A 19,649-nucleotide genomic window follows, 5' to 3' on the forward strand; every position below is an offset into this window, starting at 1 on the left:
GGACAAAGTGAGGAGTCTGGATAAAATTGTCGCTATACTAGAATAAAGTGCACATGTACGCCAAGCACTTTAATCATAAGAACCGGCAATGAATGGCTGGACATTTTGAATCAAACTATTGCAACCAGCTAGATAATAATCAGCCAGACATGTGTGAAAAACAAACGGCAAACTCTGATTCAATCAGACGTTTTTGTGAAAAAAGAATGAATAAAAGATGTGTTGTCTCTTTAGTAATATAACTGAAACGAAGACATAAATTAGGGGTCGAATATTTGAGTTCAACGAGGTATGTGGAAGAGTTTAACCAGTGCAATTTTTTTTTTTTCGCATTGGATGCCATATGTTTTTACTCGGTGTCGAATTGTGATTTTTTTAAAACAAATCTTCCAGATTTCAAATGGTCAACCTCGGATAGGCTATTGCTGTTCACAGCTCTGCGACCCTGGAACAATGTTTATTATGTATATAGTTCCAGGATTATGGTTATAAACTGACTGTATCTCTCTTGGTTTCTTGAACGCGCCACCAACGGCTGAATCGTAAAAACGAAATACCGGAATAAACGCATTCTTTGACACAAACGCGATGATGCCCAGAATGCTGTGCGAATGATTTCCATATTTCCCCGTCTCAGGCGAACACGTGAATGATACAGGTAGGGGGTTTAAAGGTTATCATATCTGTATCCACAGCCCCTCAACACCTTGAGGGACTGTGTGCTGGATCATAGCTTTGGCTCGTATAGCCGCCTTGGTTGTGGTCGTCATTTTCATTCAGTATACACTGCCGGCCACCTAGAGGCGACAAAACACGATCATGAAAAAAGTGAAAGCATATTCAAAATTAGTTGATGCACTAATTAGCGATAGAACCCATTTCGTTTGCAACATTCGTCCCGGGCACGCGTCACATTAACGACTCGTTGGTAGTATCGGCGTCGCCTATCAGGGTCGTAGTCCTGGGAATCCTCTGGGACGGACATCCGGGCATTCTCTACCGCCTGGCAACCCTCGCGGTGAAAACAAAGACCAACAACTCGCAGAAAACGGTACTTTGGGATGGTTGTTGAGAGTCCCCTGAACAGTGTAACAAGATTAGCCCTACGTGTGTAACATATATGAATTTGGTTGTTCGGGATTACTTCAAAGTTGAGTTTGTGTTGTTTTCTCGAGTTTTCACCGGCTCCACCGGCGTTCCACAGCAGCGCGCACAAAGCTCATAGAAATACGTGGTACAATGGTGCGCGTCTTAGCAACGTAGAACGTCCGTGACGTAGCTCCGCCCCCGAGGATACTCGGTCTCGTACTACAACGTTAGAGAAGGTTGACCCAGCGGAATACTCGATGTAGTTTTGGTAACTACGTAATATCTTTCAAATACCATCACAAATTATAAATCAAGGTTATTTATTCTGGCATCGTATTTAATCTACTTGTACTCTTCAGATTCATGGAAGATACTCCTTCCATGCCAGAACGAAATATCATTTTCACCGCCACTAGAGGGAGCTATAACAATTTTCCAGTACAATAATTCTCTTTGCCTATCAGATGTTTAGTCCCCGTTCGGACGAAGTCCGAAAACGGGGGGATACAGTCACTTCGCCCGAAATCCACTTCGCCCGAACTCCTTCGCCTGATTACCAGTTCGCCCAATTACCGGTTCGTCTGTTTTCCTTTTCGCCCGATTTACCGATGTTACACAGTAGGCCTACTGGGGGTTTCGATTCGAAATGTACATCTGGTAAAATGCATAAAATCTACCATATGATCGCATTTTAGTCAGGGTTTTCTTGCCGATGCAAACACTGCAACTGATGTCCGCCATTGCGGGTAGTCATCCTCATTCACAATAGAGGGCCCAGGGGTGGCCGACAGGCAATGGGACAGGTATGCATCGGCCGTCATACACAGATTTTTCACTTGTTTCACCAACGGTGTTTGAATAAAATACTTTCACAGTGGTGTCGTTGGCAGAATAATTTCAATCCGCGCATTTTATGCAAAGATTGACCATTGACGGAACCTTTGTACGCCCTCCGGTGTTGGGAACTTGGAACACTAAGTAGTACCTAAAGCCAACCTTGGCGTTTATCAATCTAATAAAACTCGCAAATCACGACGTCGTTACCGTATTTTTAAAGTTTTAAATACAATTTATATAGTACCAATAATATATTATTTCCTCTTTTTTTACAGTCAGAGAAATGGTTAATGTTAAATGTAACTGGGAATTACCAATATTCAATAATATGCAACATTTGGTACTTTGAATTATGACGACGAGGCCATCGACTGTACGAATGAAAACCCAAGTTATTTTATCTGAATAATAAAACAGGTTTTATAATTGAAAGTGAGCGTATAACAGAGAGCATGAACACGCTTGTGGCACGACGAATATCAATAGTACTGTAAAATCTGTATTAGAAACCGCGGCTTCTATTAAAATGGTACAATGCAATAGAGGGGATGCGGCTTCTATTAGAGCATCTACACATATGAGAAATGATGTTTTTTTGGTTCTCAATTTTTCAAAAAGAATGGGTGCGACTTCTATTAGGGATGCGGCTTCTAATACAGATTTTACGGTACATTCATTGTCATTGCGACCTGGTTTTTTTTTAGAGAAAAAACCTTGCAACTTAGCACAGTATTTCCACATTTACTTTTACAACTGACTGTGTGGTACGTTTACACTATTTCCCTGTTATACAAGTCGTTAATCGACGCAATTACACCATGATTACTTTGAAATTTTCCCGAAACTTAGCATAGTACATTAAAATTTTTTTACATGTTCCCCCATTTATTTAGTCGTTAACCGTTAACCGATGCAATTATTACACTGGTATAAAATGCGCGAATTAAAATTATTTCTACCGTACACAACAATGAAACTATTGTAACAGTATTTTATTAAAACGTCGACGGTGATTCGAGAGTTTTATTAGTCAAGTTGATAAATGCCGAGGTTGGCTTTAGGTAAACGTAGTGTTCCAAGTTCCAAACACCAGAGGGCGTACAAAGATTCGGTCAATGGTTGGACTTCGCATTTCGGTATAAAGTGCGCAAATTGAAATTATTTCTGCCAACGACACTACTGTTATAGTATTTTATCCAAACATCGATGGTGAAAAATCTGTATATGACGGCCAAAACTACACATAGAACGTCGGTACGTTTACTTCCGGGACGTGGCAATAGCCACATTGTCTCCTGCCACGCCCGTGGCACGAGACACTCCGAAATAATAAATATTTCATTTCTTTTTTATCTTGTAGAGTCTAAAGATATTTACATATTGTGTCATAATGGAATAATGATTTAACACTTGGTCATGGTGATATTTCAACACACATATTACGTGCTATATGTGTGCATTCGGCAAACGTCATGTGAAAAATGACGCTAAATTGGCCATTGACAGTCATACTTGAAAATGTTTTAAACTGACGAATGTGTGTATACAATAAATGTTACAATAAATATGTTGTCTGTGTTTCTTTCACTCATGTGTTGATTCCATTGGCTTGTTCAATGGAAATATAAAAATAAAAATACTAGGACTACGGTGAGTTACATAGATTTGTCTACAGAAGTTGAGTAGGGTCTTTGTTGGCAAAGATTCGTTTACCTGAATACAATAGGATTTCACATTTCAGATTTTTTTTCTTTTTAACATTGTGCTGATGATGAGGCGTGTCCCAGTGTTCCATTACGAAAGTGTACCGCTGTTTAATGGGGTTTATCTCAGTGCTAATCTTTCATTACAAAGGTGTATTGCTGTTAACGGGGCCTACCCCAGTGTTAAAGCGGGGGAGTCGTCACCTGCGCATGCGTCAGATGGCCATAGCGTGTCATTGTTTACAAACAAGCGTCTACGCATGAACCTTTGCGTTCAGCGTGTGTTGTTATCGTCGCTTGGGACTCAATTCTTGCGCGTGCGCAGGTGACGACCCTCTCGCTTGAATCTTTTATAACGAAAGTGTACCGCTGTTAACGGAGTCTCTCCCAGTGTTAATCTTTTATTACGAAAGTGTACCGCTGTTAATGGGGTTTATCTCTGTGCTAATCTTTCATTACAAAATAAATGCAAGTTTTACGTGGTGAAGTGATTTACTGTTTTCAATGAATTTGTTTTTTAAATAGTAAAATGCATGTACACAAACTTTTAAAATGCTTTTTATTTTTACACTGGGCATATTAGCTTTTGTTATTTTTTTTTAATTTCAAGAACTCCGGGAGGTTGCAGTTATTTCATTTTCAAGTGGGCACATTGCTTAAACCCCGGGCCCAATCATGATAATCATGAAAGTTGCTTTCAAATTTAATAGTTGCGAAACGATTAATTGTCTAACATGAAATCGACCACAGTCAACATTATCTAAAAAAGCCCTGACTAGTACATCGAATGTTCCTGACACGGTGTCTTTATTATCGAGATCACTGGCCTAAATAAAAGGTGGTTCTGCAATCAAGTAATTGTGACGGTCTCCGAACTTTGGGTATTATATTGGCATTTAACTAAAGGAACTACCACCATCAAACAAAAAGGTGTGACTGTCCCTCAACTCATTGTTTCCTCCCAATACACAAATGACCCACACAAGATGGCCGCAATGGCATAAAATTACGTTACAACCCTGTTGTAAACTTCACATTTGTCACCTTATAAAAACAAATTTCGACTTCTACGTTATCTTGTTTTGACTACACGTAAATACCAAACATACAAGGAATCAGGCGAACTGGTAATCGGGCGAAATGGCAATCGGGCGAAATGGTAATCGGGCGAACAGGTAATCGGGCGAAACCGTTCGGGCGAAGTGGTAATTGGGCGAAATGCCCCCAATTCAAAACGGGGACTTATAATTCGGTCTCCGTCTGTGCGTCCGTCCGGAGTCGTATCTCAGAATCCCTTGGACCGATTCCGTTCATTCTTTGCATGTGCCTAGTACTTTATGTGGGACATATGCACATGCAGTGGTTTAGCGATTCGATTGAAAATGGCCGACTGGCAGCCATCTTGTTTTTTGAAAATGTTGTATTTTGGACATGCTTTGTCAGTTTTCATTCAAACTTGGTACATAGATTATACATGTTAGGATACATGTCCATGACGATTTATTTCGCAATTGGATCAAAGATGGTCGACTGACAGGCATCTTGTTTTTTTTATGCGGTATCTTGAACGTGCTCTGTCAGTTTTCATTCGAATTTGGCACATACATGTACTTTATACATGTTAGGACGCATGTCCATGACAATTTGTTTCAAAATCTAGTCAAGGATGGCCGATTGACAGCCATCTGACTTTTTGGCCTTACTACTATATTCCACAATTTATGTACCATTTTCATTCGTATTTGGTACATACATCATACATATCAGTGTGTTTCATAATCAGATCAAAGATGGCCGAATAACGGCTGTTTTTATTTTTGGCCATATTACTACTACACGGAACACATGTTTTGATGTAAATAAACAATCTGTTGTATACGCCACTTGGAACTCAAGTTTCAAGGACACGCTCACAACAACCCCTCCGCTTTAATATGACGAGCAAAAAGAGAACTTTCAAAAATTTAACGGGGACTGTGTCATTTTCAATGACTTGTCACTTCAGTTTTAGATGTTTGTGTTGAAGTATGTCATCTGTTGTGTGTTATTTAATTACAATTACTTGTAGTGTGATACTAGAATATTTCATTTGAACATAATATTTCCATTCCAAATACAAGTATATTTTAAATGTTTTGATACCATGCATCTACATCTGCCTCAGTTTGTTTTTTTTTCAAATTGACTTTTTGATGTGTGACATATTATGCCGATATCTCACAGACTGGACATTTGAAGAGCTTGTTACTTTGAGTCTCAAGTGCAGGTAATACCCCTTTGACATAAAACGCAGTGCATAACTGTCGTACCCGGTACATTGTTTCTAGTAGCTTGGTTACTTTCCTGTTATTTTGTGGGTATTTCAGCCCTCTTCGTAACTGTTTAACATAACTGTTAACGTAACTGTTTTCTATTGTTTTCGTTTATATCAATATTATTATTATTTTATCTTTATCAGTATAACCTCATTGTGTCTGATTATAATTGGAACAAGTCAAATTTGAATTTGACATCCCCATTATACTTTGAAAAGGCAAGATGGTTTTACCTTTGAACTTTCCAATAAATTGTATATTTCCGTACATTGTAGTATGTATACTAATAAACTATATTCCTTTCAAACTAAGTGCTTCTACATTTTATGCTGGCGCTAAAAGATACACACTGAGGGAAGTCTAATTAGGGGCGTATTTAGTGGTACTTAAATTTGATTTGTGGAGACAAAAAAAATATAACCTTGACAATTAGTATATCCATGATTCAGTTTATTGAAAAAAAGCGTGGTAAAGCTGAAGATAACATAAAATATTCTGATAGATGCGATATCACAATGCTTCGCAATTCACCATGTGGAAATATAAATTGTGTTTTGCGCCAAATTGACGACCGCTTTGGAGTATTGTGCATTGTACAACCTTAATATTGCCGATTGTCCTTCGTCATCTGTCTTTCATCGTTCGTCCGGTCGGTGTCCGTGTACATTTTTTACATTTTTGACTTCTTCTTGAAAAGTCTGATTGTTTTGCTATTGAATATATAGTTATCTCAAGTAGACCTACCTCATATATGTTCATTATAGATACATAACTTTGGTTGACCAAAGGGAATATGCGACCTCATAAAATATTTGACATACCGGGTAATGCCTACTTATCACTTAGATAATAATAATAATAATAATAACTTTATTGCATCCTTAGAAATACAATGTTTCTATCAGTTAATAGCGATAAAGATTAGTTGTGATAACTACTACTACAAAAAAAAGTTAGTTGTTAATAGGATAAAGCAAGTGTTACATATCAAATGGCATTTTCATTCCTTGATTGAAATGCGTTATAGATATGAACAATTTTAGTGATGAAGTTGAGTTTTCAAAGACAAGAACAAAATTTGTTTCTAGTAGGTGTTCTTTATTTTGTTTTGTGGGAGTGCATTACTTGACTACCATAATGTTTTTATAATATTCTGAAACAATTCACTACTTATATATCAACATTTGTTCATGTATACTAGCACACAAATTTGAGTAAATCTGAAGTAAGCTGCATTCTTTTCGGTTTCTATTGAAGAAAAATAACGACGTTTTAGATTTTAATTGGGTGCTAGAGTTCTGTTGATGTTTTATATTGATCACCAATATTGATTAGTATCAAAATATGTTTTTGTATATTTGTTTCCCATGGAATCAATTTCTATAAATAAATGATATGCTACCACCCCCCTGTATAAAAATGGTTGTGACCATTGCCAAACTAATGATAAATGCGGAACCACCCCTTGGGTTAAATAGGTGTGACCATTTTCTGACAACCTGATAAATTGATGTGGTTGAACATTCACTCTTCCAGCTTTTATTCAGGACAAGGTACAAAATGAGTCTAAATATATATTTTTGTGGAAGTATACACGGCGGCCGCCAAGATGCCAATCTCTATGCCAGAATTATTAAACAACTACAGGAATATGGGGAGGTACTGACAGAACATGTTGGGAAAGTTGAAATTGAAAAAGGTAACATTCAATCTCATTTAATTAAAAATTGTAACACTTTGTGTATTTTTATTAATGTTCATAATACTAGTATATACAATACAGTTCCGGTGTAAATTAACTACTGCTCGTTCTCAGCTGGTTATTTGTTCTAACAGTGAGTATCATTTTCATCAATAATTTCAATATTTCACTGTCAGGTTACTCTGCACATGTATTTAAAATGGTACTAGACTATTTTGATAATTAAGCTCTGTTGGTTTTAAATTAAGCCAACTTACTGATATACTAGCTAAATTTGAAAGGTAGGATTAGATATTACTGTACATACAAGTTGCATATTGTACTCCAATACTTAGGTTTAGTGAAAGCTGATTATTTCTCTTTCACAGTACCATGATAATATTTATGGAATTTTTAGCTTTGATGTGATCAGAGATAAAAAGCCCATTTGGAACTGTTGATATAGGTGATTTTCCATCGTCGTTGTTTGGCATGCCTCCTCCTGTGTCAACTGTTCCTTTAAATGACTTCTCCTTTAAAACTGCTAACTCTTTTGCTTTTATACATTTATACATTGTGTCGTTTCTAGTGAAATATGCTGTTATGAAAACCACCTCTCATATTGGTTAGATATGTGTGTACCTTGGGTGGACCTTTATTTGAACACTTTGTTACAATACTTTCATTTACATTACTTTTTGAATATTTTTTGTCATTTTTTATAAAAAATGCTATTTGGTCTCTTCCTGATAACTGCTAGTTCAATTTGATACTCGGTATATATGTACATGTACCTTGGGTAGACCTCTATTAGATTATTTCATTTTGAATTACAATATATACCTCAGGCTGTCAAACTTAAAAACTAGAAAAAAATTTTCTATAAACTGCCAATGTATTTCAATAAGGTTCTATCAATCATATTACCCCTTGGGAGGGAGGGGGTGATTTTCTGTTTCAGTCAATAGAAAAAAAAACTGCAAATTTCAAACTGGAAACCCAGTCAAATACTCACTTTGTGAAAGAAAAAAATATTTGTTTCTACCTCACAGTTGGATGAAGTGAGCTAATTGGCAGTTAAGAATTTTGAGGTAAAGGATATATACATTAGGCTGACCAAATACAATTCTATATATACCTCAAGTTGCAAAACTGATCAAAAATATATACCCCGACATCCAAACTAAAATAGTTATATATACCTCATGCTGTAAAATTAAAATACTATATATACCTTACTCAGAGATACTTGTATGTGATAGTTTATTAAAATGATTATTTTTATATTATAATTGATGTGCAATAATTTGCTGATACATAATAGAAGAACAAGTCAACTCTGTATGTTGCAGTTGTATTTCAACCACTGTTTTGACTGAAGGAAATTGCTTACGTGTGTATGATGAAAGTATTATAAAATAGTAAATTTATTGCATTTGCATACTTGTAGTTGAGCTTGAAAAGGCTCAAACTTATTTTAATTAATTTACATTATTAATATTTCATGCCTTCAATCTTTCCTTTTGTTTTGATGTGAAATTTCATTGACTTGCTGATGTGTCAATGTTGTTTTAATCTAAATTATTGATTATTTGTATCAAATAATAAACCGGTATATATACAGTTTTTTGTAGAAAGGAAATAAAAAGACCAACAGCTTGCCATTCCCATGTATTACCGTATATTTTTATTTGTATACCATTAACAATATTATTATTATAAGAATGTCATAAAAGATCTATTCAATGTCATTCTTGCAATTTGAAACGAAGCTTAGAACTTGTCACTATGCATACAAAAATGTAAACAAACAATGAATTTATAAACATTGTATATGTCACACATGGGACTCTCCTTGAAAATAATGTAATGAATGACTATTGCACTTTAAAGATAAGTTAGAAAAATAAGTACTGTAAAATCTGTATTAAAAGCCGCGGCTTCTATTAAAATGTTACAATGCAACAGAGGGGATGCGGCTTCTATTAGAGCATCTACACATATGAGAAATGATGAATTTTTTGTTCTCAATTGTTCAAAAAGTATGGGTGCGACTTCTATTAGGGATGCGGCTTCTAATACAGATTTTACGGTAGTGTAACAAAAACCAGATACTAAAATATCACCAGTAAATGTGACAATATACCGGTAAATGACATAGCTAGAAAATTGAAAACACTATCATATCTTGTTTTTTTTTACTCCTGTGTGCAAAGCACACAATGGGAGTCTTTGCAGTTAGCTTGTCTGTATGTGTATGTGTGTGTGTATGTGTGTCCGTCTGTTCCACTGATATCTCAAGAACCATACATCGGTTTTTGATGAAGCTTGGTGCATAGATGCTCTGGATTAGGTTTTGGTAGAAATCCATGCTTATTAATTACCTAATTTGCATGATAATTAGCTGATTTTTAGCTGTTCCATGACTGTTACACTGATATCTAAAGAACCACTCATTGAATTTTGATGAAACTAGGTACATAGATGTTCTGACCTTATGCGCAGATTCGATTAGTTTTTGGTAAAAATCTTTGCATATTAATTACTTAATTTGCATGATAATTAGCTGATTTTTAGCTGTTCCATGACTGTTCCACTGACATCTGAAGAACCACTCATTGGATTTCAATGAAACTTGGTTCATAGATGCTCTGAACTAATGCTAGGTTTTGATTAGGTTTGGATGAAAATCTGTGTATATTAATTACCTAATTTGCATAATGATTAGTAAATTTTCGGCTTTCCCACTGATAGTCAACTACTAATCATCACATTTCAATGAAACTTTGTACATAGGTTCTCTAGGACTATGCAGAGACCTGATTAGTTTTAGAGTAAATAATTGTGTATATTAATTACCTAATTTGCATAATTATTTTCATTTTCAGCTTTTTCCTTGATATCTCGAGTACTAATCATCACATTTCATTGAAACTTTGTACATAGATGCTCTAGGACAATGTACAAATATGATCAGTTTTGGGTTAAAATCTGTTCATATTAATTCCCTAATTAGCATAATAATTCATAATTTTTTGGTTCTGATAACATTTCAATAAAACTTGGTACATAGATGGTCTGTTACATTGCGCATATCTTATTAGTTTTACACTCAAATCTGTTCATTTTAATTTTCTGATTTGCATAATTAGTTTTCAGCTTTTCCATCAATATCTCAAGTGCAAGTAATTTTGAATTAATTTTTACTGTGTCTCTAATACTCTCAGCACACGGGAATTCGTTCTAAGCTTTCTTTGATTTTATTTTACAGAAGCAGAAAAACTTGACGCTAAATTTATTCATGATCGAGACATTGACTGGTTGGAGACGTCAAATGGTGGGTAATTCACTTACATTCATAGAATTTTGGTGGGTGTGAGGGTTCGTCAACTCATATCGCATTGGGCTAATTAACGCTTTTTTAAATGTCACATGCATAATTTATTTCTGATTCTTCAAAAAATGTTAATCAATACCTCTAGTTACTTTAAAATCATCATAATTTAATCTATGTTTTAATTAATAGAAAATTATTTAAAAAAATGTTTAGGTGTGAAAAAGAATAGTTTCCAAACTAGAAACAGCTGATATGCTGTTGAACTGAGTTTATTAATTTATCTCCTTCTGTGTAACTATCATATATATGAATATTCATCATTTTACTTTATCTGCATCTACTGTAAACACTCAACTGATGAAACCTTAGTTACACCCAAATAGAATCAGTTTTTACTGTTCATTATTTCAAGTTGTTGTAGCTGAAGTAACACAACCATCTCTTGGAGTTGGCTATGAAATTGGTAGAGCTGTTGCTATGAAGAAGAAAATTCTCTGTCTGTACAGACCAACAAACCCAGGAAAAAGTGAGTACAATGTGTAGTGGTTGTGAAAATGAAAACAAATAAATATTTTTTCAAGATGTTAAAATAATATACATTTTATAATGCAGACATATATGAATCTATTGGAGTATTTTTTGAAATGTTACCACCATTTTTTTTTTTTTTTTTTTTTTTTTTTTCATTCCCAAGAGCTGTCCTGTATGATTCGAGGTGCACATGACGGGGATTCTATCAAAGTCTTTGATTACAAAGAAGAAGAATTACCTAAAATATTCAAAGATTATTTTGCTGCCCTGTGATGCTTTCTGTGAAAATTATTATCTATTATTGTGGTGTATAATGTCATAGTAGTAAATATTACTTTTTTGAAGATCTATATATTGAATGTTGTAGAATGTACATTACTTTCTATTGCAAAATGCTTTCTATATTGTTGGGATGCAGTTATATCAATAAATTTAACTGAAACAATGTTTCATGCTCTTGATGTGTCAATCAAGGTGGAATTGTGTAGTATTGTGAACAGCATCCCCTGTAATGATATAGTGCATTCTTTTTGTTTTTATGTGTGTGATGGCGCCCTCTTTGGCGTCTATTTATTTTTATACAAGAGAGATGAATTTTTGCAATGAGTTACTTGCTAATGCAAATAGTCAATTATTTTTTTAGTCCCTGTTCGAACAAAGTTCAAAATGGGAATTATAATTTGGTCTCCTTCCCAACCGTTCATTCGTCTGTCCTTACAAAATCATATTTCAGAACCCTTTGGACCAAATCTGTTTTTTTGTTGCATGTGCCAAATGAACATGCAGTGGTTTACTTATTCAATCCAAGATGGCTGACTTGCAGCCATTTTGTTTTTTTTGAAAATGTGGTATTTTATGCATGCTTTGTCTATGAGGATTCCTTTTGCGATCAGGTCAAAAATGGCTGACTGGTGGCCATCTTGGTTTCTGACCATACTATATCTCCAAGGCTTATGGACCATTTTTATTCATATTTGGCACATACATCGAGATGTCTTCTTCAACATCTATTATAACATCATCAGTACTTGCTGTCCTACACCATCCACTTAGAAGCTATCATAAGTGCATCATCATCCGGCCAATGAACGTTTGTTTTGGGTCATCCCTCCAAACTAACTTTGGCATATTGAACTACTACAGTGTGTGTTTAATAGACTCCCTGATCGACAAGGAGGAGAGACGCGGCAAAAATATAAACAGCCAATCAGCTATTTTGTATCAAAATATAGTAGACCGTTTTTTTAATGGCGACCCAGGCAGAACAGATCATGCAGTTATTCAAGATAAAAAGCCTCACCGAGGCATTACTAGCTGAAAAGGATGAGTTTGGTGCAACGAGGACAGGGAGTGGCAAATCACGAAAATTGTGCAACTCTTCCAGAGTTGACAGTTTCATTACTTTGTTGAAACATGGTCGACATATATATTTGTCACTTTGCTGACGAAGTATGCCTCAAACAGCCTGCAACATTGGCATCAAAAATTGTGGTAAACTGGGTGAAAAAATTCAGTGCCGTTTTTTTGGTTTGGCAAACCACCTAAACACACACGGTTACTAGAAGAATTTTGAAGTAACTGTGCTACACGTCGCCATTTCATTCTTTAGCTTATCGCGCAATGTTACACAGCATTTGATTGAGCGCGTTTTCAACAGGCGCATCCAATCAAACTTGGCAATGAGTCAGCACCATCAAACTGTGATTTGGACGATGCGATAAGTGATCACTTGCATTCTCTCTCTGTGTCTGCTAATGAAATGCTACTTGAGGTGGATTATAGGATCACAGGGCTTATGCTGTTCAGGAGGTGATTACAACTCTGCCTGTGCCGTCATCCAACTTGTATATTATGCCAAGTCGTGGTTTGTTCTGATAATACTTTGCTTTTTAGTCCCCGTTCGGACGCAGTCCGAAAACGGGGACTTATGTTTTGCCCTGTGTGCGTCCGTCCGTCCGTCCGTCCGTGCGTGCGTCTGTCCGTCCGTGATCACCTGTATCTCGAACATGCATGGACCGATTAAGTTCAAACTTCACTCATACATCACACATTATATGGGACATATGCACATGCATTTTTTTCATGATCCGATTAACGATAGCCGAATAGCGGCCATTTTAAGGCCGAAAATGCATCAAAATCGCACATTTTCACCATTCCGGACCCGGATCTCAGTTATGCATGGACGGATTTTGTTCAAATTTGGTACATACATTAAACATAATAGGACCTTGATGCACGTCATTTTTTTGTTGGATCGGGTTCGAAATGGCCGACTGGCGGCCATTTTGTTTTAAAGAATTCAGTTCTGGATCCGTATCTGAGACATGCTTGGATTGATCGAGTTCAAACTTCACACACACAAGGTACATCATGTCACAAATATGTATGTGTGTTTGTTTCATGATCTCATTAACGATAGCCAAATGGCGGCCGCTTTAAGGCCGAAAATGCATTGAAATCGCACATTTTCACCATTCCGGACCCGGATCTCAGTTATGCATGGACGGATTTCATTCAAATTTGATACATACATTAAACATAATAGGACCTTGATGCACATCATTTTTTTTTCCGGATCAAGTTCGAAATAGCCGACTGGCTGCCATTTTGTTTTAAAGAATTCAGTTCTGGATCCGTATCCGAGACATGTCTGGATTGATCAAGTTCAAACTTCACACACACATGGTACATCATGTCACAAATAGATATGTGCATTTGTTTCATGATCTGCTTAACAATAGCGGAATGATGGCCATTTTAAGGCCGAAAATGCATCAAAATCACGTATTTTCACAATTCCAGAACCGGATCTCAGTCATGCATGGATGGATTTTGTTCAGATTTAGCACAATGTGTTGTACATATGCAGGTGCATTTCGGTCATGATCTGCTTTGAATGTATATGTCACTCAAATATGAACGGAACGGGGACGTGTCATTGACAATGACTTGTTTTGGTCTGTCATGCATATTTGCAGACACTGCTTGAGGTATGTCTTTGAGGAATCTTATGTGAAATAGCACCAATAGATATTATAAGCACTCAGCTTAATATCGTATTTCAGTCTAACCCAACGTTTTAGCCACAAAATCTCACCCGCCTCCTGCTGCACCGACTCGGTACAGATGATATCTCGATGAAAATAAGTGAATCTGGTAGAAGTATGGATGATGGTATGTCAAATAAAGTAAATGAAAAGGCTAGAACTAGAGGTGATCAACTCGGGGACTCAGTGACTTCCATTCCATCAGAGCTCAAACCATTGCGAGAGTAAAAGATATTAATGTTGTGTCAGATCGCAAGAAACCAATGGCTGTGTTTGAGGGGTGAACCACAGGCGTTACATGATCCACTGATTCATCAGCATCCAAGAATAAAAATTCCATTCTTGGGCTGATCTGAAATTACTTTTGAATGTTCTTTTTGGCAAATACCTTTATATTGGACAGATTTGTGCTGAATGTTGTAGAGTGCGGGAACAGAATACTGCTCGCCTCCCAGCCTTCCTTGAGAGAAATCTGGATTACAGATGGATTCATCTCAAGCCTACTCCTAAAGCAAGAGTCTGGAGACTACAACAAAGGACAGTGTTCAAACTCCAATCTGACTTCGTCTATATTAAATGACTTATTCAATATATAAAAAGTCTTACACAGTATCCTAAAATGCTATGTCTGCTTGGTACCTTTCAATATGGATACCCGACATTGAAATGCATGTACTAGAGATATGACTAGTGACATTTCAAGGGTTTAACTTTTGATTTCCTTACGTGAAAATGTCAGGTCAGCTGCAGAAATTATGGATTAATATATATATTTTATATGTTAACAAAATTGCATGATTTGTATACAACACATAAGAAAATAATATTACATTTATTGTCAGTCACCTTAGCATTAATGTATTTGATCATGGTGTTGTAAACAATTATTTAATTAACTAAAAATTCATTATTTATCAATATAATTTCACTGTACATTATTGGATGATGATTAGTGGATGATGTCCTTGATATGTTCTGTGCAGTATTTAATGGAATGGGCGTTTCCAGTGGGTATTTAAATTAGTTTAAATATGCAGGTATAACCGAAAAGAAAGGGGATACGCAGTACACATGGTAACATCTTGCCTGAATCTGTAATTATTGAATAAATATTTGTTTGTTTGTTTGATTGATTGATTTATTTATCATAACTCTAATTAGTAAGATTGTATAAAGTTCCCCTAAGCTGTTTGAATTGTTTTCTAAATCAATATATTGATTATTAGCTAATTAATAATTATTGAATATTATTATCCAATGTATTGACAGCTTGTCGTTCACAAGGATTATATTTTTATTTGTTATTGCATTGTCAGCTGTGCTATTAATATACGATGCCATGCCCTTTAGAACATAATGTATGTCACTCTGCATAATGCAGTAAAGTAAAGCATATAGACAACATTCTAAATTAATACCAGTAGGAACGCTGGGAGAGGTGAAAACAAATCCAAGAAAACTTGCAACTATATTATATTAATTAACAAAAATAGCTATATTAATTAAAAAAAATACTAAATCAGAATACATAGAACAAGGCAAAAACAAATTTACAGTATAACGTCACCCTCAAAGAAATCTAGTTCACAACTTACACAAATTTGTTCATTTTTCCTGTATATAATTTTGGCTATCTTCACCCCACAGAGTATATAATGGCCGAATGACATAAGCATCTCACAGTCAATATTAGAATGATATGATTCACAATGATTTTGTAATGTGTAAATTTTTATCTTGACAGGATCAAACTCACACTTGTTGTGAAGAAGGAAGAACCATCAGTTGTGGTCTTAATATCATCTGATCAGATGGTTGTGCCCCCTGGAATTTACCTAGTTTTTAGTGTCCATCATTGTGCAGCTATTCAATCGGTAACTGCATCCCTCCAAAGCTTCCAAAGAAAGATTACATGTGTCAGCTTCTCCATAGCTGAAGTGTGTATAGTATTTTCATGTTAATCAGTTCTTTTTCTGTTGTGAATCACGCAGTTACACTCTGATAAGTTCATTAAATATACTCACGTATTCTAATGAAAACAAGAGAAACTCGGTTAAACAACATCAAATTGAAACTGATGTTATTTTGGTTCATTTACCATGGTTAGCAGATGTTACACCATATATTCACAACAGAATAAGCTAAAAAATGAGACGTTCCATAGAAGTTTTTGTGTGCCTCTGATTTTGAGTTATGCCCACAAGATAACATACTCGTCTGTGGAGTGAGTGTTTGACGATCTATATCTTCAGAACTAATTTCGAAACCATACATTTATTATCTTATAATAAGGTAAGACCTACATATCATATATCCGTCCTTCCATCCTGAGTTGTCTGTTCACATGTGACTGACTGTTGATTTCGCCTATTCTCTGATATGGTTATGGATGTCACATTGAACACACTTTCATTGTTGGACGCAGGAGAAATATAACACACATGTTCGCACAACGGAAAATGTCTTTCGTTGTCATATCGGCCTATAATTATTACTACACACAGGAAAAAATTACCACGAAAATAACGCAAAGTATGCCCTCGGGAAGTACTTGTCGTATCGACCTCTGCTTACGTTGGTTGATACCATCATTATTCTGCCTTTGTGTATATTCTCATAAAATATTAAGTATATACATATATGTAACAAAGTATGTTGTTCTTGTTCTTTCTCAGGTCTTGTACAATGTTCTTCCTGTGATGATTATTAAGATAAATATTAAGATGATACAACGTGATTCCAGAAGAGGTTATACAATAGTTGGCACAAAGTATTTCTGTACATGAAGACTGATAGGCATGAAGCAATTGAGCAGATGCTAAGACCTCTTTCTGTATTTCTTTCTGCAGTTTTGAGCCTAACTAAGGATCATTTCTAGAAAATGATCCTTATAGAGGGACTTTATTCAAGACACTTTAGTGGCAATTTTTCATGCAATTACCCATGAGTCTTTGGTCCATCCCATCCTGGTTGCTACAACATAACGCTATTAGCATACCATGCCATGCCATTATGTTTAAACCAAGAGTTTAATAATATTGTACATTACGCAGGTGTCATATTGTGTTTTCAATCTGGAAACTAATCGTATGTACTTAGATGTTTCTCCCTGGACACACATCTTCAGATTAGATGTGTCAGTTGATGGAATGCCCTTGCGTGGCATTACATTCTATCACCAGAGGCCTATAAAGAGTTATTTACACTTGTCGAAATGAATTCTACATGAATCAATCAGAGGGTGAGGGAACAACTGTGTCAGGTTGTACACTGGAGAAGCAGAACTATGGCTGTTTCAGCTACCGCAACTACTACGACAAATACTGATGCAGTTCCCCTAAAGTAACAATGTTCACAGTTACTGAATGGCGAGTTTTTAGAACATACAACATAGTAGTCGCAGAATTACAGTTATACAAACCACGCTATTAATTAGGTTATATCATTTTATTAGTCAGCAATTATGACACAGGATGTGCAATTAAAGAAGGAATTTATAAAACATTTTCAGAAATTCGAAATATTGGAAGTATACTTGATTATATCAACATTTTAGAATGAAATCAATGAAATGAATGAATGAAAATACCCGGCAATGACTGGTTAATCAGCTGAGATGTCCACATCCTATTGTATATGAGAGAGGCCCGTGTTAAACTGCACATTTACGAGTAGGCAAATCAAGTGGCCAACTCTGTCTATGCAGACAATTTTTAGGTGGCTGACCTCTGTAACTACCCTTGACAGTCTTGTAGAACAATAGTTGACGCTCAAATAAAATTATATTATAAATTCTGTAGCAAGTGTCCTTGTCGGTGGTTGACCCCCCCCCCCCACACCCTATATTTAGGCGGGGCCTATGCTTGTTCCCTCATTTTTTTTACCCCCCCTATCTAGGAAAAAGAAGAAAATTTACCCCCCCCCCCTTTCACGGGCTTTTCCGATGAATTTCACCCCCTATCTAGGGAACTTTTCAGTCTAGAACTCCTTTTAAACCCCCCTTTTTTGTATATCTCGGGAAGTGTTTTGAAATACACCCCCTATTTTGAGAATCTCGGGAAAACAAGCAAAAAATACCCCCTTTTCTACGATTTTCTCGAGAAAATGTTCCCGAAACAGATCGTCAAAAAGTACCCCCTTTCCCGAGAAAATGGGAACGCGCATGCGGCCCCCTATGGATCCTGAGTGGGGGGGGGGTGGTTGATACACCTGGCTTCTCCTGATTATAACGTGACTCTAGGTTAATCCACTAATGCGATGATACATGACTGCCATTACTTCTTTCTAATCAATAAGCTAATGAATAACAACACGTCTCCCCCTGTAACTAAAATTCACAAAAACAGTATGACGTCATCTTACCATTTTTAGATGGACACGTACTGAGTTACTATGTCGATCATGAACACTTTGATATATTCTCAAATATTATGTAATGCGCAAAAAAACACACGCATTTAAGAAATTTACTAAACTAGGAAAATTTCATAAAATGCCTTTTTTTGCGTGTACCATGTGTATTAAAGTTATTTGTTCTCCAAGACTATTCGTTTCTGTACACGTGTACGTTGATTTATGTGTGTAAATATGTTTTGTATATTGTTATAGTATTATATGCCCATTACACGACTGCTGAGTTTGGATTATTGGAAGGGTATGTCAGTGCTCCTTATTTTTGAAATTCTTTTTGAGATTGGTTACAAGGTGTGGTAGCCATGCAAAATTTGAAAAAATGCGAATTCTCTTTTTATCAAACTTATCAGGCAATCTGAAAAAACTGTGGCAGCATGATATACACATATATTACTGACATAAGTCTAATATATATACATATTTAATACTAACCTAGTTTTATGCTTATGGTTTAACGTATTTGGGTGATCCAGTGTTAATTATGCGCATACCTAATTTCATATGTTATAGAAACACCTTTACTACTAACTCGGTATTGTGTGCATAGATGACAAATTGTAAAATGATGATAAAATGTAATTTGTTGCTAAAATTGATCATTTTGTTTTGTTCCTTGTACACATGTCAATATAACCGATATAAATAGAAGAGTGAGATATTATGTGACGTTTTGTAAAAGTATATAACCAATTC

General features: G+C 35.8%; 1 protein-coding gene across 1 annotated transcript; it reads left to right on the top strand.

Moving 5' to 3' along the window:
* The first annotated feature begins 576 nt into the window (after window positions 1-576).
* Window positions 577-11,938, top strand: LOC102804362 (putative 2'-deoxynucleoside 5'-phosphate N-hydrolase 1). Its single transcript, XM_006824782.3, has 5 exons — window positions 577-658; window positions 7,481-7,643; window positions 10,897-10,962; window positions 11,375-11,488; window positions 11,657-11,938. Exons 1-5 carry the CDS (start codon window positions 650-652, stop codon window positions 11,764-11,766), a joined length of 462 nt encoding a protein of 153 aa, XP_006824845.1. The 5' UTR covers window positions 577-649; the 3' UTR covers window positions 11,767-11,938.
* Window positions 11,939-19,649: the final 7,711 nt, after the last annotated feature.

The sequence above is a fragment of the Saccoglossus kowalevskii genome, chromosome 2 (assembly GCF_978046115.1).
Source record: "Saccoglossus kowalevskii chromosome 2, keSacKowa6.1, whole genome shotgun sequence".
In the NCBI taxonomy this organism is placed as follows: domain Eukaryota; kingdom Metazoa; phylum Hemichordata; class Enteropneusta; family Harrimaniidae; genus Saccoglossus; species Saccoglossus kowalevskii.